Consider the following 23,138-nt stretch of genomic DNA (forward strand, 5'->3'; position numbering starts at 1 on the left):
GGTTTTGTTTGGACTGAGTCAAGTTACAAGATGTTATCTCTCTTATATGGAGAATGTCGAATTCATGTAGAGGTAGATAATTGATCTAAGACGGGAAATAATTACTCTCTCTAAGTAGCTGCAATTTCACCAAAAAATTGAATTGGAGGAGGCGTTTAAGATAGAAGGCCAAGAAAATTCTGGTAATGCTACGTTGGGGTTCACAAATGTGGAGTTAAGTAAACATCCGAAAATACCGCGGAAACGTCATCGATCGTCAAATCTTGTGACGTAAGAAGCACTTTTATTATAGATGTAAGACCAGGGTGCATTTTAAGTATAGAAAAGGTACCTGGTGACATGTATAAAAAATAACTAGAAATGGGAGCAGTATGAAAACATTAGGCTGTACTACTGGCTGTCAACGTCAATGATACGTAGGAGGTATTGCCAAATATGGTTGATGTAAGGAGCCCTTACTGTTTCGATAAGTTTTTAGGAAGTTCTTTTCATCACATTCTCGATGTCAAGCTAACTATAAAATTACGCCCACTCTAAGCCAAGCTTGTTCCTGTTATTTTAACTCCCGTCTGCGAAGTCTTCTGGAAAGATGTAAGCCCTTTCAGGTCTGGTATGTCTTATGGTGAGTTTTTTACCGCTGAAAACGAATCCTAACTTGGACTGAATTTATCCTGTTTATCATACATGAGGAGGTTCTGGTAACATAATGTCGTGCTTGTATCTGGTCCATGTCCAGGCTTTCAAATTCCTCTCTATCCTCTATTAGATTAAATTTTGATCCTATATAGATCCTACTCATTGCAGATAAACTCTCCTTCTACAAATTTCTTCAACTAAAATTGCGAATGGTTAAAAGATACATGCCACTTGGATAAACAATGGTTTTGTTCTTGTTCTTCGTCTTTACACCCGGAAATGTTAGCCTCTTCCGAAAGAGGATTTACTTTCATGTTATTCAAGAGGTTGGAAAACGACAGTTCGGTCACATCATTTGTTTTAGTCACACAACGAAAACACAATCGTATAAATTAAAGGTGACTTCTGCAACTAAAAGCTTAGCAGACCTTAGCGGTCTCCACAATTCTGTTTTAGATGCCACATTTCCTGCAATTTTCCCTCGTGCTTTCGATCATTATATCGGAGAGATCACTATCAAAACTTCCGTGGTTGGCGTGACCTTTACAAGTAATTTAAAGTTATTGCTGATTACCATAATCAGGATTTCCAGAGGTCACGCTAAACAAAGACGAAATGATGTCAGACAGTTTCCGTTCACATGACTTGGTTTCATCTTCCATAACGATAAGGTTTTAATTCGCAACACTACCAATTCCTCTATCACCATCAACCAAAGGCTTCCATATCGTAACAAAGCGTCGAAATGGCTGAAAACGTCTTTATTTTATGTAAAGCTGCTTGACTGATTCTGAGTGTTATAGTTTGAGAGGTTTAATTGGCAAGAGTGGCATCTTTGATAAGGTGAGTTGACTTTCACAAGTGAATGCATTGTGGAGGTTGTTGATAAATTACGTTTAAATGAGAGAAAGAATTGGGTTGCACTTTAAAAAAAACTGAAAAAGTTAACTTGGATTGGTTTATTGCTGAAGTACGAAGAAAAAAAATGAATTACTGAACTGATTTGTGTTTGCATGTGGTCCAGAACCATATATTTGTCTTGGTATCATATATCAACGGGTCTTTACTTGTACTACTAACTTGCGATCGAAGTGGAAGCATTTGTAAATGCCTTTGAAGACAAGAAGCGATGTTTATAAGTAAGTGTATTCATATCAGTTCGCTTAAAAAAAACTCGTTTCCAGAAATGAGCGAGGAACATTCCTCTCATTGAAGATCCATTAAAAGAAAGTGTCTTTTTTCTCTGTCTGGGCGGTGTTAACCCTTTATACCCTAATATCAGTATAAATATTCTCCATACTGTTTCTCTATACACTCCCAAAGCGGCCAACAATGAGAATTTGTTTAATTTGTTCAAGAGCTGCTCAAGTTGGTAATCATCTTCTCTTTCCTCATGACTTTCACGTTTGATTAAGAGCTGACATAGTAAGGAGAAATTAGATGCTTATCACTCTTAGGGGCTAAAGGATTAACCTGTTTTGGTACCCGACCTGTGTGCAGTTGGCAGTTTTCATGCTTCATTATACTGACCTCGTGAAGAACTTTTCATCGACTTCTCCGAATGACTCGAGTCTGATGGAGGCTCTTAAATTTCACTGCCACACCGTGGTAAAAACGAAGATCTAAGTCACTAAAAGCCTAAATTCAAGATATCAAGGTTTTGGAGAATATTGAACAGTCAACAATCTGCCTCAGTTTTGGGTCTGTGCGTGTTTCCGTTAATAAATCAGACGTCAAAATTTTAATAGAAATAAGACTTTTCTGTCAGATCTCATAAAAAATGGATGACCTTTAAAATTAGGTTCGATTACCAGCCACTGTTGGGGAAATGAGCCTGCGTTCAGCCCCAAAAGTTCCTCCTTTGGAAGATCGAAGACCGGACACGTGAAAACGGTGGAAATCGAGCCTGTTAAATGGGGCCGGGTCGTATAAGAGCGAATTCAAATATATTTCTAATTTTTCACGCGTCAAAACTTGGCAAACTTTCCGCATTTTCCAAATTTTGGCGGTAGTCGCATCAAGCTAGTGTTCTCTGACCAAACCTTCGCTGATTGATTCATAAATCAATCACAAACCCATCTCGTTGAATCAGTACAACGCAGGAACGGACATGTTTTGCGCTGATCTTTTGCGTTTTGGTTGACGTTTGCGCTATTTGTTCTGGCTTCGATAATTGCGATGGAAAGAGGGCTAGCTAAAATTTTACGTTGAAGTTATCCGTTTTCCAAATTGCTACAAGTCACAAGCATTTGAATAGAAGCGGTGCCCAAATGCCTCGTTTCCTCCGAAAGAGAAAGGGTCAAATGGATAAGGAAAGTCCTGGCATCGCGCGCCAAACTAGACTAGCGTACTAAATATTTTTCCCATTGAAATTTTATACCGACACGTCTTTCACAACATGACAGCTAAGCGGTTAAAAAAACATGATTGTTTGTTTTTCCAAAATTTGGTAGCCTCCCAGGCAGGACATCGGGTCCTTGAAGTTTGGCGAAAATTTGGTGATCCGCAATAATTTGGCAAGGTTTTCAAATTGGGGGTCGTACTCATTTTACACTACTTGTTGACAGATTTTTCACCTAAAGAAAAAAATAAAAAAAAGCTCTAGCACGACCAGGGCCTTAGGGGCCTAAAAAAATATGGGGACGGAAAAGAAAGGCAACCGTCTGGGGGATGTTTGGAGGGCAGTTGACACTGATCCACGATGGAAACAACACTCGGTTTTGAATTCGCTTCCATCAGGGTGCTTTCCAAATTCAAGAGAAGATGAGGTCTCTTGACCTGAGGACAAAAATAAAATTAATAAACAAAACTGTCCAAAGAAACAGAGAAGCTACTCGTTTGGTCGCGAGTGTGAGAAAAAGGAAAAATCTAAGTTTCCCATGAGAATATTAGCCGCAGATCTTTGCCTGACTCCGATGATTGAGAGGGATCATTAATAATGGTAATTGAACTGAGTGGAGTGCAATTTGGGCTGAAATCATACGCGTTATTTATCATACATGAGGAGGCTCTGGTAACATAATGTCGTGCTTGTATCTAATCCATGCCCAGGCTTTCAAATTCCTCTCTATCCTCTATTAGATTAAATTTTGATCCTATATAGATCCTACTCATTGCAGATAAACTCTCCTTTTACAAATTTCTTCAACTAAAATTGCGAATGGTTAAAATATACATGCCACTTGGATAAACGATGGTTTTGTTCTTGTTCTTCCTTCTTTACACCCGGAAATTTTTGCCTCTTCCGAAAGAGGATTTACTTTTCATGTTATTCAAGAGGTTGGAAAACGACAGTTCGGTCACATCATTTGTTTTAGTCACACAACGAAAACACAATCGTATAAATTAAATGTGACTTCTGCAACTAAAAGCTTAGCAGACCTTAGCGGTCTCCACAATTCTGTTTTAGATGCTACATTTCCTGCAATCTTCCCTCGTGCTTTCTATCATTATATCGGAGAGATCACTATCAAAGCTTCCGTGGTTGGCGTGATCTTTACAACTAATTCAAAGTTAATGCTGATTACCATAATCAGGATTTCCAGAGGTCACGCTAAACAAAGACGAAATGATGTCAGACAGTTTCCGTTCACATGACTTGGTTTCATCTACCATAACGATAAGGTTTTTAATTCGCAACACTACCAATTCCTCTATCACCATCAACCAAAGGCTTCCATATCGTAACAAAGCGTCGAAATGGCTGAAAACGTCTTTATTTTATGAAAGCTGCTTGACTGATTCTGAGTGTTATAGTTTGAGAGGTTTAATTGGAAAGAGTGACATCTTTGATAAGGTGAGTTGACTTTCACAAGTGAATATATTGTGGAGGTTGTTGGTAAATTACGTTTGAATGAGAGAAAGAGTTGGGTTGCACTTAAAAAAAACTGAAAAAGTTAACTTCGATTGGTTTATTGCTGAAGTACGAAGAAAAAGACTGGATTACTAAACTGATTTGTGTTTGCATGTGGTCCAGAACCACATATTTGTCTCGGTATCATATATCAACGGGTCTTTACATGTACTACTAACTTGCGATCGAAGTGGAAACATTTGTAAATGTCTTTGAAGACAAGATGCGATGTTTATAAGTGAGTGTATTCATATCAGTTCGCTTAAAAAACTCGTTTCCAGAAATGAGCGAGGAACATTCCTCTTATTGAAGATCCATTAAAAGAAAGTGTCTTTTTTCTCTGTCTGGGCGGTGTTAACCCTTTACACCCTAATATCAGTATAAATATTCTCCATACTGTTCTCTATACACTCCCAAAGCGGCCAACAATGAGAATTTGTTTAATTTGTTCAAGAGCTGCTCAAGTTGGTAATCATCTTCTCTTTCCTCATGACTTTCACGTTTGATTAAGAGCTGACATAGTAAGGAGAAATTAGATGCTTATCACTCTTAGGGGCTAAAGGATTAACCTGTTTTGGTACCCGACCTGTGTGCAGTTGGCAGTTTTCATGCTTCATTATACTGACCTCGTGAAGAACTTTTCATCGACTTCTCGAATGACTCGAGTCTGATGGAGGCTCTTAAATTTCACTGCCACACCGTGGTAAAAACGAAGATCTAAGTCACTAAAAGCCTAAATTCAAGATATCAAGGTTTTGGAGAATATTGAACAGTCAACAATCTGCCTCAGTTTTGGGTCTGTGCGTGTTTCCGTTAATAAATCAGACGTCAAAATTTTAATAGAAATAAGACTTTTCTGTCAGATCTCATAAAAAATGGATGACCTTAAAAATTAGGTTCGATTACCAGCCACTGTTGGGGAAATGAGCCTGCGTTCAGCCCCAAAGGTTCCTCCTCTGGAAGATCGAAGACCGGACACGTGAAAACGGTGGAAATCGAGCCTGTTAAATGGGGCCGGGTCGTATAAGAGCGAATTCAAATATATTTCTAATTTTTCACGCGTCAAAACTTGGCAAACTTTCCGCATTTTCCAAATTTTGGCGGCGGTCGCATCAAGCTAGTGTTCTCTGACCAAACATTCGCTGATTGATTCATAAGTCAATCACAAACCCATCTCGTTGAATCAGTACAACGCAGGAACGGACATGTTTTGCGCTGATCTTTTGCGTTTTGGTTGACGTTTGCGATATTTGTCCTGGCTTCGATAATTGCGGTGGAAAGAGGGCTAGCTAAAATTTTACGTTGAAGTTATCCGTTTTCCAAATTGCTACAAGTCACAAGCATTTGAATAGAAGCGGTGCCCAAATGCCTCGTTTCCTCCGAAAGAGAAAGGGTCAAATGGATAAGGAAAGTCCTGCCATCGCGCGCCAAACTAGACTAGCGTACTAAATATTTTTCCCACTGAAATTTTATACCGACACGTCTTGCACAACATGACAGCTAAGCGGTTAAAAAAACATGATTGTTTGTTTTTCCAAAATTTGGTGGCCTCCCAGGCAGGACATTCTTGAAGTTTGGCGAAAATTTGGTGATCCGCAATAATTTGGCAAGGTTTTCAAATTGGGGGTCGCACTCATTTTACGCTACTTGTTGACAGATTTTTCACCTTAACAAAAAAATAAAAAAGCTCTAGCACGACCAGGGCCTTAGGGGCCTAAAAAAATATGGGGACAGAAAAGAAAAGCAACCGTCTGGGGGATGTTTGGAGGGCAGTTGACACTGATCCACGATGGAAACAAAACTCGGTTTTGAATTCCCTTCCATCAGGGTGCTTTCCAAATTCATGAGAAGATAGGTCTCTTGACCTGAGGACAAAAATAAAATTAATAAACAAAACTGTCTAAAGAAACAGAGAAGCTACTCGTTTGGTCGCGAGTGTGAGAAAAAGGAAAAATCTAAGTTTCCCATGAGAATATTAGCCGCAGATCTTTGCCTGACTCCGATGATTGAGAGGGATCATTAAGCTTAAAATCACTTACCAAAAGTTCGTTGACCACGTGGGTCATTGCCAGGTTCATGTTTGACGAACGTCGCTGAGTACTATTTGCTGATTACTTTGGGAAAGACGGACGGCTTTTATTTTGCCCCAAACCCTTTTACTCCCAAGATCTAATTAGTAATTCTCCTTACTGTCTGCCATTTAATTCTCATGATGTTAGCTAGAAGAATTTGGTTTTGGATCAACTAATAATCCCCTAATTGATATTTTTCTCTATTCTCATCACTTGTCTGCTTGATATTGTATTGATATTGTTAGGAGAAATTCTGTCTTGGTCATTCCTGGGAGTTAAAGGGTTAAATAGATGGGTTACTAAAGTATAACAATACGAGTAGCCTATTTCCCGCGAAAAGATAGTCTAAAAATAAACCGGTCGTGAAAATGCCGTGACATCAGGTCGATCTAGGCCAGTGTGGGAGTTGAACGCTCCAAGTAATGGGCTCCTAGTACAAGTCGTGGGTCGTGGGTGTGGGTACAAGTCGTGTCCAATGGTTATAGTTCATATTTATCAATAATATTATTAATAGTACTTCTACTAATAATTAGTTATTGCTATTGTAGGTGGGAACGGTTTTTTTTTCGTGAAACGTGATTTGGTTACATAGCCGTGAACGGTAAATCGCTTTTTTTTTCTGGAAATTGCGAGACGACTTGTTTTTTTTTTTGCGAAACGTGACTTGAACCGTTGTTGTTTCTCTTCCTTCAAAAAAAACTATCCAGTAAGCGTCTCAAAACAAGATCACGTGTAGAAACATGACTGTGATTAGCTAATCATCATTCTGGGCCCTAGGTCTCTTTATTTTAACAGGTAATTAAACACCTTTTATCTTCGTATCATGAAATGACCATTTCATATTGCGTGAAACGTGAATGGCCGTGAAAAGTGATCTAAGACCCCCCCCTTTACCACTTCAATTATGGTCTAAGTTGACTTAATTAACATGACGTAATGTATACAAATTAAACGACCCTTCACCAACTGTCAGAAGCCAGTAATAGGCTCCTGGCCCCTGGCTCCTGGCCCCTGGCTCCTGGCCCCTGGCTCCTGGCCCCTGGCTCCTGGCCCCTGGCTCCTGGCCCCTAGCTCTTGGCCCCCGGTTCCTGGCTCCTGGCTCCTGTCAACTGTAAAATATTATTGTTTAAATATCATCTCATCAGCTCGGTGAGATTATTATTTTATTGATTCACCTACATATAAGTAATACATAATTTATAAAACTAATTTTTACCAAAAAATCAGTACTTAACAATAATTAATTATTATTAGTAGTACTATTTATATTATCATTATTAAACATAACTATCAACCATTAACTGTGAACTATTACCGACACGACTTATACCCGCACCTACACCCACACCAACACCCACACCTACACTTACACCTACACTTACACCTACACCCACGCCTACACTTACACCTACACCCACACCTACACCCACACCTACACTTACACCTACACCCACACCTACACCCACGCCTACACTTACACCTACACCCACACCTACACCCACACCTACACTTACACCTACACCCACACCTACACCCACACCTACACCCACACCTACACCCACACCTACACTTACACCTACACCCACACCTACACCCACACCTACACCCACACCTACACTTACACCCACACCTACACCCACACCTGCACCCACACTTACACCCACTCCTACACTTACACCTACACCCACACCTACACCCTCATCTACACTTACACCTACACTTACACCCACACCTACACTTACACCTACACCCACACCTACACCCACACCTACACTTACACCTACACCTACACCCACACCTACACCCACACCTACACTTACACCTACACCCACACCTGCACCCACACCTACACCCACACCTACACTTACACCTACACCCACACCTACACCCACACCTACACCCACACCTACACTTACACCTACACCCACACCTACACCCTCATCTACACTTACACCTACACTTACACCCACACCTACACTTACACCTACACCCACACCTACACCCACACCTACACTTACACCTACACCTACACCTACACCCACACCTACACCCACACCTACACTTACACCTACACCCACACCTGCACCCACACCTACACCTATACTTACACTTACACCCACACCTACACTTACACCTACACCCACACCTGCACCCACACCTACACTTACACCTACACCTACACCCACACCTACACCCACACCTACACTTACACCTACACTTACACCTACACCCACACCTACACTTACACCTACACTTACACCTACACCCACACCTACACCCACACCTACACCTACACTTACACCTACACCCACACCTACACCCACACCTACACTTACACCTACACCCACACCCATACCTACACCCTCGCCTACACCTACACTTACACCCACACCTACACCCACACCTACACCCACACCTACACCCACACCTACACTTACACCTACACCCACACCCACACCTACACCCTCGCCTACACCTACACTTACACCCACACCTACACCCACACCTACACCCACACCTACACCCACACCTACACCCACACCTACACCCACACCTACACCCACACCTACACTTACACCTACACCCACACCTACACCCACACCAACACTTACACCTACACCCACACCTACACCCACACCCACACCCACGACCCACTACTTGTACCCACGACCCAGGACCATTAGTAAAACTCGCCTCTCAGGCAGGACAACAGTTTGGCGAAAAGTTGGTGATCTGCAAAAATTTGGCAAGTTTTTCAAATTGGGGGTCGCACTTTTACATTACTTCTTGACAGATTTTTCACCTAAAAGAGAAAAAAAAAAAAGGTTTAGTGCGACCCGGCCCTTAAGAGCTTAAAAAAATATGGGGACAGAAAAGTAGGGCAATCGTCTGGGGCAGGTTGTTTGAAAGGCAGGTTGTTTGAAGGATCCGGGATAGAAACAAAACTCGGTTGTGAATTCCCTTCTATCAAAGTGCTTTCCACATTTATGAGAAGACGAGGTCTTTTGACCGGAGGACAAAAATGAAATTAGCAGAGAAGCTCCTCGTTTGGTCGCAAGCGTGAGAAAGAGGAAAAATCAAAGTTTCCCACAAGAATATTAGCCGCAGATCTTTGCCTGACTCTGATGATTGAGAGGGATCATTAAGCTTAAAATCACTTACCAAAAGTTCGTTGATCACGTGGGTCATTGCCAGGTTCATGTTTGACGAGCGTTGGTGATTACTATTTGCTGGTTAGTTTGGGAAAGAGGGACATCCTTAGTTTGCCCCATTGCAAATGATTTTTTGCTTTTGTTTTTCTCTTTATTTATTTGTTAGGGTGAAGCAAAAAGATGGACAAAATAATGCCGCAATTAGCTTTCTTCATTGGGTATGCTGTGGCGGTATTCCTAAGCAACACAAATCACTGGACTGAATCCATTGACTTTTATTTGGAATGCCTTGCGCTTTGGAATTCTGTATCAAAGACGAAGACTTCCCCAGTGATGACTCTAATTGAACGAGTGATACGAGAAAAAGTTGCAAAGGGAGGACTCTTCTTTTACGAACGGGGAAAGATATGTTATGACCTCGGTCAAGTTAAGGAATCAATAAAATGCTTTGGGAAAGCGCTGACCCTTTTCAGTCAAATTGGTTCCAAACCAGATGAGGCATGGTGTCATTGCCGCTTGGGCAGATCGCTCCACATTGCTTGTCAGTATGAAAGAGCCATGGAACATTATGAAAAGGTTCTCAGTGGTATTCACGAAATATACTCAAATGACATGAGACAAGAGCTCCAAGCAAGAGTGTACAACAACATCGGTGAGGTCAAACATTCTCGTGGAGAATGTAAGGAAGCTAAAAGCTATTATGAGAAAGCTCTTGAGATAAGCATTAGAGCAGGAAATGAGATAGAACAAGCAGCAAGCCTCAACAACCTAGGAGTTTTGCATCATAACTATCTGTCTAAACTTGATGAAGCACTTAACTTCCATGAAAAAGCACTCGAAATTCGTAGAAGACTTGGATGTAGAAGAGTAGAAGGAACGTCCTATAACAACATTGGTGGAGTCTATGAGGCCCGTGGTGACTATGAAAAGGCATTGGAATATTATGAAAAAAGCTATGACATTAGTTTAGAAGTCAAAGACAAGGTGCTAGAGGGAATGAATCTCTACTTCATTGGAAAGGTTCATAGGCTCCTAGGTCAGCTTCAAAAAGCCATCGAATACCACAAAAGAGCCCTACAAATCAACCAAGAGACCGGTGTCAAAACAGCTGCAGTTCTCAGTGACCTTGCAAATCACTATATATCCCTCGGTGATTACGAGAAAGCAGATCATTATCATAAAAAAGCTATTGACATGTGCGAAGAAATAGGGGATATCGAACACCTAGGAATTTGCTTAAGCAATGCCTATGAACTGCCTCTTTATCTTGGTGAATATGAAGAAGCCAAGACATATTTAAAAAAGGCTATAACTATTCACCAAAGGACTGGAAACAAATCGTTCCTAGCTACGACACTTTGTTACATCAGTAGTGTATGTAAGTCTGCTGGCCAATACCAGGAAGCACACGATTACTCAGAGAGAGCTCTAAAAATCAGTAGAGAAACCCAACACATACAAGTAGAGACAATAGCATTAGGCTCCATGGGGTCCACGAATTTTTCTCTTGGAAAATATGAACAAGCCATTGAGTATGCTGAAAAAGCACTGAAAATCGCTAAGGAGATAGGTGATAAAGAAAGCGAAGTGTCTTGTTATATTGTCCTCGGTTGTGTGTATTTCGCTCAAAGTCAGAACGAGAAAGCAATCTGGTATCAGAGCAAAGCGCTTGAAATGAAGAAGGAAATTGGAATCAAAGATCAGTCGCAAATCGATGTTCTACATATCTTAGGCAAAGCATATTCCTCTCAGGGAAACCTTTCGAAGGCGACAGAAACCTTCCGTGAAGGAATGAAAATCCACCAAAGTACTCGTTCTTCCCTTAGAGATGAAACAAACAAGATTTTATTGGATAATCAGAACCTTTCTTGCTACAAATCTCTTTCGTGGCTTCTTCTTTGCGAGAGGAATTTCGACCAAGCCCTTTTCACTCTAGAGGTCGGACGAAGTCGTGCCCTGGTTGATCTTATTTCGAAGAATTACGGAATCAGCAGGAATCCTATTCAAAATGAGTTAACTCCAAATGCCCTTCGGAGCTTCTTAAAAGAACAAAAAAAGAACTTTCTCTTCATAGCAACGTTGAAAATGAAAAGATTCTCCTTGTGGTTTGTCGACACAGGAGGAAATGTAAAATTCAAACAGGTCAATGTAGACTTGGAAACGGAGCTATCAAAAGAAAGTAGTGCCACTGAAGAGCTAGGAATGGATACTTCTTCGTCAACTTTGGATGACCTGCAATGTGAGGATCGTTCATTGGCCTCGCTGTATGAAAATGATGTATTGGCTTCACGAGAACAAAAGATAAAACCAAACAAAGGTTCCGTGAAAATGCAAATGAAAAAAATCGGAAGCAGATCTTACATTAGCCTTTCTTACATGGTCAAGTCGTACGCTGCCTTGATTGCTCCTATTTTTGATCTCATAGACAGCCCGGAGATCATCATATCCCCAGAACCTAGCTTTTTCTTGACACCATTTGCCTCGTTAAAGGATGAAAATGGAAAGTACCTTTCTGAAACTGTGAGGGTCCGCCTCATCCCGTCACTAACGACACTGAAGCTCATTCACGACTCGGCAGCCAGTTACCACTCTCAAAGTGGAGCTTTGATCGTCGGAGATCCAGCGATTAGCCTTGTAGAGATAAATGGAAGTGTAAAGACTCTAGATCCATTGCCTAAAGCCAGAGAAGAAGCGCAGATGGTTTCAAGGTTGGTGGGAGTGCGCTGTTTGATAGGAGAGGAGGCCACAAAGGAGGAAGTCCTGAGGAGAATCCAAGAAGTGAGCTTAGTGCACATTGCTGCCCATGGTGATAAACCCGCCGGGGAAATAGCTCTTGCTCCCAACAGGTCTGTGGTTGGAGTTCCTATGAAAGAAGACGTCTTGCTAACAATGAACGACATTGCTCAGGTTGGGATCAGAGCCAAGCTGGTGGTACTCAGCTGTTGTCATAGTGCTAGTGGGAAGACTTCCATAGCCGAAGGAGTTGTTGGGATCGCTCGCGCTTTTCTTGGATCCGGTGCACGTTCAGTTCTGATGTCATTGTGGGCTGTCGATGATGGAGCTACTAAGACATTTATGAACATATTCTACAAGTCCTTGATCCGCGAGAAACTCAGTGCAAGTGAATCTCTTCACCAGACCATGAGGAAGATGCGAGAGTCAGAGCTGTACAGCGATGAGAAGCATTGGGCTCCATTTGTGTTACTTGGTGACGATGTAACTCTCACCTTTTAAGGAGTAAGTAATTTCGAAAGAAGTTAAGTATCTACGCTGTTTTTCCTTCTGTAGGTTTTACAGCTAATGATCCGAAGCATAGCAAAATTGAACTTTCTTTCGCTCTGACGAAGGGCTAACGCTCGAAATGTCAGCTTTTAAACTCTTCATGGTGGCAAATTTACGTTATCAACTCAGTTGATGATACAAAATTACCCCGTTATACTCTCGCACCGACGCTGCACCACAGTTTCTTTAGAAACTTACCCCATTTATTCATAACAAAGTTGGATTTGTGTAAGAGTAACCTAGGCCTCAAACTTGGTATCTTCAGGCCCTGAAGTTCTGACCTCTTGGCCACTCTGCGTGCATCTAAATCCAGGCCGGCCAATTTGTAATGTCACCCAATACGTTCTGAGTTGAATTTTTCCCTTTGTTGCTGACCTCTAGATTGCTTTTTTTCTTTCTTGCGGTAACAGTTTTTATTATAGATTGTTTTGTTTCTTTTTTTTTCTGAAAATAATTCCCATTTCATCTGAATCACAGTATTTTCCTAGTTCACAGTTCAAAATCTGTTTATTTTTAATTTTTTTGTCTGCTTTTGTACTGCTCATGTAAGAGGAGGAACATGAACTCGAGTATCTCTTAATAAAACCGCTACCTGTTTTGTCTGTTTGCCCTTAAAAGGTTTAGTGCGGCCACATGTGACTGGGGCTTTTTTAGGACTCGATTTTCAAAGAACATGTCATGCTATGTACACATTAACTTTTGCTGTTTTTCAGGTAAGGTGAGAGCACATTGAGGAATATCTTCATGCTTTCTTGATTGTTTATTGGTGACCAGAAATCTGCTTCCTGCAAGTCCAACAAGTTTCACGAAGTCGAAGCGAGGAAATCAGTGACTACGTATCCGAGCAGATATCAAATGAAGCTCTCGAGCATGGTCATGGTAGCAGTCGTCCAGGGTATGGAAACCCCCCCTAATAAAAAAGGGAAATCGAATATTACGCTGATCAATACGAAGCTTCAACACCCCCTTTCCCCTCTCCCTGAGCATTTGACTGTCATCTGTGCCCAGGGGGTGGGGAATTTGAGCCGGAATCTTTCAACATGGAGGTGTTTTAAGGCGAAGACTTCATCTTTACGAGCAAATGGCTCAGAAGAAAAGGTCCACAATGTCTAAGTGTTAAAGCTGAGTCGATGAATAGAAAGCCACGGTCGCTGATTTTGCCTTGTACAATAAAATAATAAAATTGACCATCAAATCTGGTCCTTACGTTAAGCATGTGAACATGATTTTGGCCCCGAGAGGTGAATGGTTCAGCGAACCGATCTTCTATAGTTCAAATTCTCGGAGGGTGTCCAGTGGGGGAGGGGGATTTGAAGCTTTGAATTGATTGATGCATAATTGATGCATAACCATCGGTTACATAATTCTCTCTTGATTGTTAACAAAACGGGCATCCTCCTTTAATCAATACGCGTAATAACGCCTTAGGATTTCGTCCGTAGATAGTACTAGTAGTGATGCTCATAAATTGCTCGAGTGTTGCCGCGCAAATTTTGCTTGTTGCGTGACGCATTTGATTTACGTATGAAAAACACTGGAAACTAGATAAGAGAAAATCCAATATGGCGTACATATCAAGAGTTCAAGATTCCAAAACGGAAACAAAAACGGTGCAAACAACATTTCCTTTCATTTCATGTTGACTATTGATTAGTGGCATTTGGATAGAATAGATGACTCCGCACTGAGTGAAAAACTTTTAAAAGCTATCAACGCGTGACATTCAGATAACTACTTGAGGTTCAGGTATACTTGGCTCGGCCTCCCAGACCGCGCGCGAACGATATTGAACGTGGGCTATAGCTCAACAACCTCTTTCCCAGAGTTCCTCTTCTACTCGCCCACTCTCTCTCTTTCTCTCTTTCTCTTTCGCTCCAGAAGGCGAGAAGGAGAGAGAGATCTTTGAAATGAGGTTGGCCCTTCAAATAATGTTATGGTTTGTTTCCCTTGTCTTGGCGGCCTCGTTTTAAGTATACTGCAACACGAGCAATATTGGTTTTAAAACAAGTTTATCCTTCGAGCACTGCAATTAGCCATATACAGAAACTGTAAATGAAAATGGATGTCAATTCTGATTATAATTTTCAAAAAGGACTCATCATGCAAAGTGTATCCATTAAAATTAATCTACCAATTTATTCAACAGATTCCTGTCAATCATAGTAAAATAGACACCAAACTGAATTGACTTCAAATAGAAACAAAAGACTGTAATAAAATCCGCTTAGTATACATAAAAGATGTAGATCCAGCAATGCCTTACAATAAAGTTCAGAATTTCTCTAAGAATGCACGGATCTAAAATTTATCAGTAGCAAAACTCAAACAGTATAAGTAAGTTTTCAAATGGAGAAGTGTATATTTACAGTTTGATCTTCAGGTCTACTTCAGGCAACTATGTGTTGTAACGTACGACTAAACGCCAGTGTCTTACAATGTATTCCAATTAGTGAAATGCAATTTTATTTTAAAATTTTGCTGGTTTTGTTACTACTTTTATATTTTCATTTCATGCGTCACTTCATTGACTTGTGCTCATTACGGAATATTACTAACTGGTATTCCAACCCCACCCTTAAAAATAATATAAATTTAATTCAGTTTAGTCTCATCAAGGAAACCTGAAAGAGGGAGAGAGAAACAAGGCTAATTAATAAGTTATTGTTTATAAAGGTTGAACTCCTAAACTCCTTTAGAATTCTCCCTTTCAGGGACTTTATTATCATATCGAGAGAACACCCTCTAGCTGATAGTTTCTCCAATTCTCTCCCTATCACCAGAAATAAACATCAGAAGTTACGTTACTAATAAATGAAGTGAAAGGGTCACAAGGCCTTCATTCATTAAAGACAAAGCTTATATGTTGATAATGTTTAGAATAAAACAATTACCGCACTTGTCATCCTGCGAGTTGAGCTTGGACATCTTGGACATTGCGGCCTCACTAAAAGATGATAAAAGCGAAATAACTAATTACATATAACATGTTTTATATAACAATATCAAGAAATTTAGTAACAAGTTTTTGGGTTTTTCGCAAGTTTTAAGCAATTTTTTGGCATTCCAGTGAGCAACTTTCCAGAATTTTATGATCAAAGTCGGGACAGGCCTAACTGGCACCAATCACGCGCGTAATTTCATCGGTTCACGGTAAATTTTGCGGTAGCTGGAAGCAAGGGTTTTCAAAGTAACGCTTGAAAAAAAACTTGATAGGCAAAAAGTATCGAGAATATGGAACAAACAGAATTTTAAATGACATCGACTTTAAACGTCCCTCAATTCGTTGCTTTCAAATACCGAGGAATTAAGCAGCAAATCAATTTATAACCGTATTTCAGTAAAACAGCATAAAAATATGTTTAATCTTTGGTGTGAATGGGGTATTAGACACAAAGTGCACTCTGACTAGTCACAAATGTATGGTTTATTGTGCAGGTAAAACTGTAGGTAAACCCATCAAAAACTGAAACATCTTCCTGCTCTGAGAAATAGCGCCAAATTGGACGAATTCCGAGGTTATTAATTTAGGATCTTATAACATTCGTTATTGATTTCACTATCAATAATCGGTTTGATAACTCAGTCTTAGTCTGGCTTGACATGCATGATGCATCTAGACCGTTGATTCATGACGGCGGGATGACTCAGATGTTTTTCACACTCGATTAAGTTCAAATTTACAGAAGGGGTGCTCTCCTGTGCTTTCTACAGGACCTCTACAACTGTTTCTACCCTAAGAGCTAAAATGAGGAACGAAAGGCTAAAAAACTAAATTGCTCAGGATACCTAGGTGCTCAAACTCAAAAAGACTTTGTTTTATTTGCTCCGGACGAAGTTCCTCAAAAATCGAAAATTACAGGAGCTCGGGAAAGCAATCAACAGTGGAAAAGTCTACGCGCGCTTTGCCGCGTATTTGCGCGTGGGGCATAACGCAATTGCGTCACAAACGAAAAACATTGGGATCTAGTAAGAAGTAAACACAATATGGCGGCCTTTTTGAGTTGCAGTGCAAGTGGAAGGTGGGAAGAACTGCCTATTCTGATGCCACTGGAGGAGCAAAAAATGGCATTTTAGACATCTTGTATCTTTCATTTTATCTTATCTGCTGTTTGATGGTACTTACGTGGGAAATGTGGCGCAAAAGTGGCCGAAAAACTCTAAAATGGAGACCGTTAGAATTTCATGGCATGATGTTATATACTTGTTGACTGAGTGGGAGGGTTAGACAGGAAAATACTTGGTTTGAGGTCATGATGTTTGAGGTGGGCACAGCATAGTTTGTGTGTCATGACCAAGAGCCAAATATTTTACCATCTGGCCTGACCAAACTGAGTCAATAAGCATTTTATCATAATTATGACCACACGATGGTCGTATGATTAAATGCTTGATAAGTCCCTAAGTTTTGAAAATTTCAAAAATTTTGTGTCAACCTAAATAGGAGGCAAGAGACAAGCACTTGCAGGACAACTACAAAAAGTATTCTTCAGTAAAAACTTTTCTGTATTATTTTCATTTAGGAACAAAAAAAAACCCACAGCTCATTGAAAAACACAACTTTTTTTCTTAAGATTTTAAAAACCAAGGTGTTTGAGTGCAGGGCTGTTCTGATTTTTCTGGTCTGGTTCATGTCAATCTGTCCAGCCCTAAACATATCAGCTTTCACTATGGTTTTCTATGGGATTGTGCACATTTGGTTCAAATGAGAACCAATCAGAACATATGGATTTCCACCAGGACTACCTTTCCATTTAATAATCAGCAACACTATACACCTAATAGGATATATTTACATCCATTTTTAATGTGCAGAATCTAACCATCCAAATACAGTATTTTAATTGTACTGCATGTAACTGCATTGATGGTCCCTTTAGTTATTACAGTAACTGTAACACAAGTATGCAATTACTGTATTTCCAATAATTTAAGAATTTCTTTATTCTTTTGTTGTTTTGGTCATCGTTTAAGGGTGAGAGTCATTTTCCCCTAGAAGAGTAGTCACTTGGTTTTTGACCATTACAGGCCATTACCTGATAATCAGATTTTGTTGTTTCAAATACTATTGCTAACCTTGTTCCTTTTGCCTGTTTAGTTACCCGCAATATTTGAAGGGCAAAGACATATCTTCATGTTCACAAAAAAATTCTTTGGATTTGTAACCTATCATTTAAAATGCAACTTTCAGTTTGGCATGAAATGTTTTTACTCATTTTATTGCATTTGATTAATGTTACATTTCTGCCAATCAATCTTCTCTGAGAAAAGTAATGAGACTGTGATTTAGATGGCATAAAAGAATCTTTTTCTTTTGGTTTGCTGCAATTTCTTGATTGCAGGTATTTAAAGGGCAACTTATTATGGTTCCTCATATTTCTTTCGTATAAGGTTCATCATTTCTTTCCACTGTGTGACAGAGATGAATTTGGTTCTATAAAATTTGTCCTCCTATGTTTTAAAAAGAGAATTTGGATATTAATAATCACCACTGAAAAATATCTGTTGCTCATTACAAACAGTGAAATTTGATGAAGCAACCAATATAAAATAGCTTTTTAATATTAAGACGCCACTTGGGATTTCCTATGATTTCTTTGCCAAAAACTTGCAAGTTGCCAAACTCGTGGTGCAGCTTATATGTTAGTGTGGATTACACGCTGGTGAATATTTATCATTAGATGGCATTCACAGTGGTTGCAACTTAGTTTTAGATCTGCATAAAATACCATTTTTCAGTATCATGTTAATTTATTTTCCACCTTTGTCATGTTCTCTAAATGTATAAGCACTCTGAAGTTATGAACAATCAACTTGATCAGATTCATGAATTGTCCACGTTAATTAACCATGTCTCATCTTTTTCTTCCTAATAGTTGAATGAGTTGCCCTACAGCCTGTCTTTGGGTTGACTGTTTGAACTTGTAGCTGTAATCTGAAATGTGAAAATGAATGTGAAAACTGTTTTGGAAACTGGACTGTCTTACTGTGCTGAACAGATCTTGAACTGTGTATAAGAGATGGGTGACTAGCAGCTGAGCCACAAAGGAGTCGGCTTCATGCATACAGTCTCTTCCTCAATCTTGATCTGGGATGCTATTAGACTTGGTCCACCAAAAAACAAAGAGAGGTGTGTGAAAACTGTTTTGGAATCTGGGCTGTCTTGCTGCACAGAACAGATCTTGAACTGTGTAAAAGAGATGGGTGACTGATAACTGACCCACTATGGTGTTGGCTTCACCCATAAAGTCTCTTCCTCAGTCTTGACCTGGGATGCTAAGACTTGGTCCACCAAAAAACACACACACTTTACACACACTTTATTTTTCTTTTTTTTACAAAATAATTTAGATTATGTTGACCCGCAGATAGCAAATTTGCTATTCGAGGCGGGTCAATCGTCAACAAACATTTACAATATATAAAGAAAATTAAAAACTAAATAGTTAGATATTGTTAAATTATAAAGAGAAGCATAACTGGTAAATACATCAATAGTTGTTCAATAAAGTATAGAAGCAGATAAATTAGTACTGAAAGCAATCGGATCAATTTGTTTTAATTATGCAGTCCTTAAGTTTAGAGGAGATCTTTTCAACATCAAGATAAGAATCTTCATTATCTAGTATCTGAAATAAAGACGTTTTTATTTGTTTATTAAAGGAATGTTTTGATAACGTTTTGAATTCTTTTGGTATCTTATTCCAAATTTTGACACCAACACGCGAGAAAGCCTTTTTTTGTAGGTTAAGTCTAGAGTACTTTGTACTAAAGAGCTGCGATTTGGATGATCGAGTATTGTAGGTATGAATATGAGATGTTTTAGTAAATAGTTTCAAAATATTAATGGGAGCCCTCTGGTTGTGCACATCAAACATAAGTTTACTTACGGCTTCATAATATAGGAACGTAACAGGCAGAATTTTTGCTTTGGCAAATAAAGGGATGGCATGCTCTCTTCGATCGGTGAAATAGATTAGGCGCAAAACTCGCTTTTGAAGAACTAAAATCTTGTTTAAATAAGCATTTGACGCATTGCCCCAGGCAAGGAGTCCATAAGTTATATAAGGTAGAATTAATGAATTGTAAATATTTACAAGGACAGTAGAGGGAACGAAGTACCTCAGCTTTGCAATCATCCCTATTGTTTTACTTATTTTTACGATAACAGAGTCAACATGGTTTTTCCATGACAAATTTTGATCAATTAAAACGCCTAGATATTTGATATAACTTTTTTGCTCTAAACTAACTCTTCGGTTTGTCTCACAATCTAAAATACCTATTTGTGGAGAAAAATGCATTTTTTTCTGACGAGGACGAAAAATTAAGAAATTTGATTTTTTTGTATTCAATGTCAACCTATTTGTAGTTAACCAGTCATGTACGTTATTCAACTCTACATTAACCGTTTGCTCGATCGCCTTAAGATTCTTATCAGCATAAAGTATATTAGTATCATCCGCAAAGAGATAAAATTTTAGTTTATCAGAACAAAGGTGAATGTCATTTATGTAAAGTAAAAATAGAAGAGGTCCTAGGACTGATCCCTGGGGGACACCACAGGGGGAGATAAGTTTTGTTGATAAGTGCTCTCCAATCTGAATTGTTTGTGTTCTATTTTTTAAATATGATTGAAACCAGTCAAAGAGAAGTGTGTGAAAACTGTTTTGGAAACTTGACTGTCTTAATGCGTTGAACTGATCTTGAACTCTGTATAAGAGATGGGTGACTAATTTTAACCTAGAATGGAGCCAGCTTCACCCATTAAGTCTCTTCCTCAGTCTTCATCTGGGATGCTAAGAAATTTAACTGTCTTTCTGTGTTGAGCAGATCTTTGACTTTGCATAAGAAATGGGAGAACACTATCCCCAGCCCATGGAGACTAAGTAGGTCACTTTGTCTCAGTGAGGAATTCTCTTTGATTGACAAAGCAAATCCCCATTCACTTTGCCAAAAGTAAAAATAAAATGCGTGTTAACAATAGGATTTTCTTTGCATAGAACAACAAATCAGGCAATTTGAAAGCATCCTTGAAGATTAAATTTGTGCTGGGTATGTCCTGCTGGCCTCTAAGAACCCCCTACCCTATTATGGTCTATTCTGTGACTAATTATACACCCCATCTTAGTCACTCATAGGCAAATTTAATTGTTGAAATCCCAACTAAGTGATTTTATGTTTACACATCTACCTTATAAAGCCTTTTAAGTAGGTTACCCTTTTAAATCCCAACTTACCAGAATTATTCTTACAACCAAAACCTTGAAAATGTGAGACCCCATTCTAGAAACTTTATTGAAAATGCTACTCCACTATTGTCAGTGAAGTCGTAAATATGCCAGCACATCCCCACAAGCCTATTACTAGGAAGTGCCCCCCCTTCAATGCTTCATGCCTATTATATGATACTGGTTAGGTGTTACTGACATGTTTGTCATAAAGGGACAGTGTGGGTAGAAAGGCTCTCCTGAAGGTGCTGATAAGGGAATATCCCAATAATAAACTCATGCCTGTGCCTCCTTAATGAACATTGAATGGTCACCTGATGGAGTACTGATTAATCTTCTGACACTTTCTGAAATAGCAAGTTCCCTCCTCTTTGTTTAGATGCATGCTTATTCCAGAAGATGATATTATATGAAGCAATGTATTACTTTTTATAATTAGCTTGGCAATTGGTGATGTTTTGATTTCCAGATTGAAGAAACACACACTTCAAACAAGATATCTGTTCATATGAAAGTCTAGCACATCGTTTCCCTGTTGGATTGAAGAAGCCATAATGACGAAAACTTCGTTGATGCCCTTTGAAGTACAGTAGCCCAACCAGAAAATTTTGGATAGCTCCATCTCATCATGAATTTCAAGCAAGAGAGAGTTGGACCCCAAGGGTTGGCTTACTCTCAAGAGGAACGACATTTTCGAGGCAGGTGACACTTTGCTTTTAATGTCTTCATGTTTCGCTAGATTTGTCATGTTATTATTCCAATAGTATGCAAGTTAACCCTCTAAGGGGAAGGAGAGCAACTAAACGGCCGCACTGAACGATCCAAACTTTGATTTTTTTCCTCCCGGTTTGTAGGCTTGACTTTTTTTATGCAAAGAACTTTTTAGCTCATCCTATTGCCATCAAAATATCTGTGCTTATTATAGAACCATCAGGTAAGGTGTACGTGTCCGCAGTCCACCTGAAAAATATTCATTTCCTTTCGAGGGTGCAGGGCCCCTTTTACAAAGGCCTACCCAAATTCCACTTATTTTCATGGGAGAAAATTTACGACGAGGCATATAAGAACATAGAAGGCATAGAACTACTGTTATCGTATCGGCTAATTTCATGTGTACTAGAAATGTAGAGCTACATTTGAGTATTTACGTTTCAAGAGAAGCCTTTAACATAAGAATTCCTTTTAAATCGTTCTTCTTTGACGAAAAGGTTTATCCAGTTTGATATATTTCGAACGTATTTTTTTTTCTCGGGGAACGAAGAAAATAATAAAAGAAAACTGGAAAAGCCCAGGTTGCATGAAGGGTTAATTTCTTATCGTGAGCTAAACCATTGCGTTAAATGTTCAAACCAGCGTAGTGGGTGAAAAGTTAGTGTGAAAATCGTGTATTGCCTTCTGTTTACTGTTTAGATGTAGGAGTGAAAATTTACATCTCGTTTTATGTTGTTCTGCAAATTCCCTGATATTTTCGAGAAGCCAGCTACTTCATCATGCGACGGAGAAGATGCACAAATTCGAACGAAACCTTGCTGGATTATTTCCTAGTAGTAAGTTGATGATTATGTAGGAATTGGGAGTTTTTTTTTTAACATTTCTTTTTTTTTATTTCTTTCCAATACAGCGGAGATTACAAGCAAAAGGGCTAAGGAGACCAGGATACTTAATATTTTGGTGAGTATAACTGTTGTTGTAATGTTGAAAAAAAATTGTAGCCATATATAATAATTTCATAGAAAGTGAGTAATTCATTTATTTATCTCTATCTCGCAGGTATCTCAGCCCTGAAAAAACAACCAACATTTAAAATTGAAAAGAAGTCTTTATTTGGAATATAAAAACCTCCACCAACTTCTTCCTTGTGGATCACTTCGATAATGTAAAGTACGGACGGACGGACATCCTTGTTGTATTGGGA

At 39.3% G+C, this 23,138-nt stretch overlaps 1 protein-coding gene and 1 long non-coding RNA gene across 3 annotated transcripts; both read left to right on the forward strand.

Annotated features, from left to right (window-relative positions):
* Positions 1-1,262: 1,262 nt before the first annotated feature.
* On the forward strand, positions 1,263-15,897 carry LOC131796177 (tetratricopeptide repeat protein 28-like). 2 transcript variants are annotated; one of them, XM_059113799.2, is made up of 3 exons: positions 1,263-1,479; positions 9,880-12,950; positions 13,709-15,897. In XM_059113799.2, the coding sequence occupies exon 2, from the start codon at positions 9,894-9,896 to the stop codon at positions 12,945-12,947; it is 3,054 nt and encodes a 1,017-aa protein (XP_058969782.2). In that variant the 5' UTR covers positions 1,263-1,479; positions 9,880-9,893; the 3' UTR covers positions 12,948-12,950; positions 13,709-15,897. The 2 variants fall into 2 exon arrangements, with proteins under 2 accessions (XP_058969782.2, XP_066021119.1); XM_066165022.1 differs by lacking the exon at positions 1,263-1,479 and adding an exon at positions 4,276-4,432.
* Positions 15,898-21,709: 5,812 nt separating this feature from the next.
* Positions 21,710-23,118, forward strand: LOC131796271 (uncharacterized). The gene is made up of 3 exons (XR_009341115.2): positions 21,710-21,925; positions 22,845-22,894; positions 22,994-23,118. It is a non-coding gene; the product is annotated as an uncharacterized lncRNA (long non-coding RNA).
* The last annotated feature ends 20 nt before the right edge of the window (positions 23,119-23,138 follow it).

The sequence above is a fragment of the Pocillopora verrucosa genome, chromosome 4 (assembly GCF_036669915.1).
Source record: "Pocillopora verrucosa isolate sample1 chromosome 4, ASM3666991v2, whole genome shotgun sequence".
In the NCBI taxonomy this organism is placed as follows: Eukaryota; Metazoa; Cnidaria; class Anthozoa; order Scleractinia; family Pocilloporidae; genus Pocillopora; species Pocillopora verrucosa.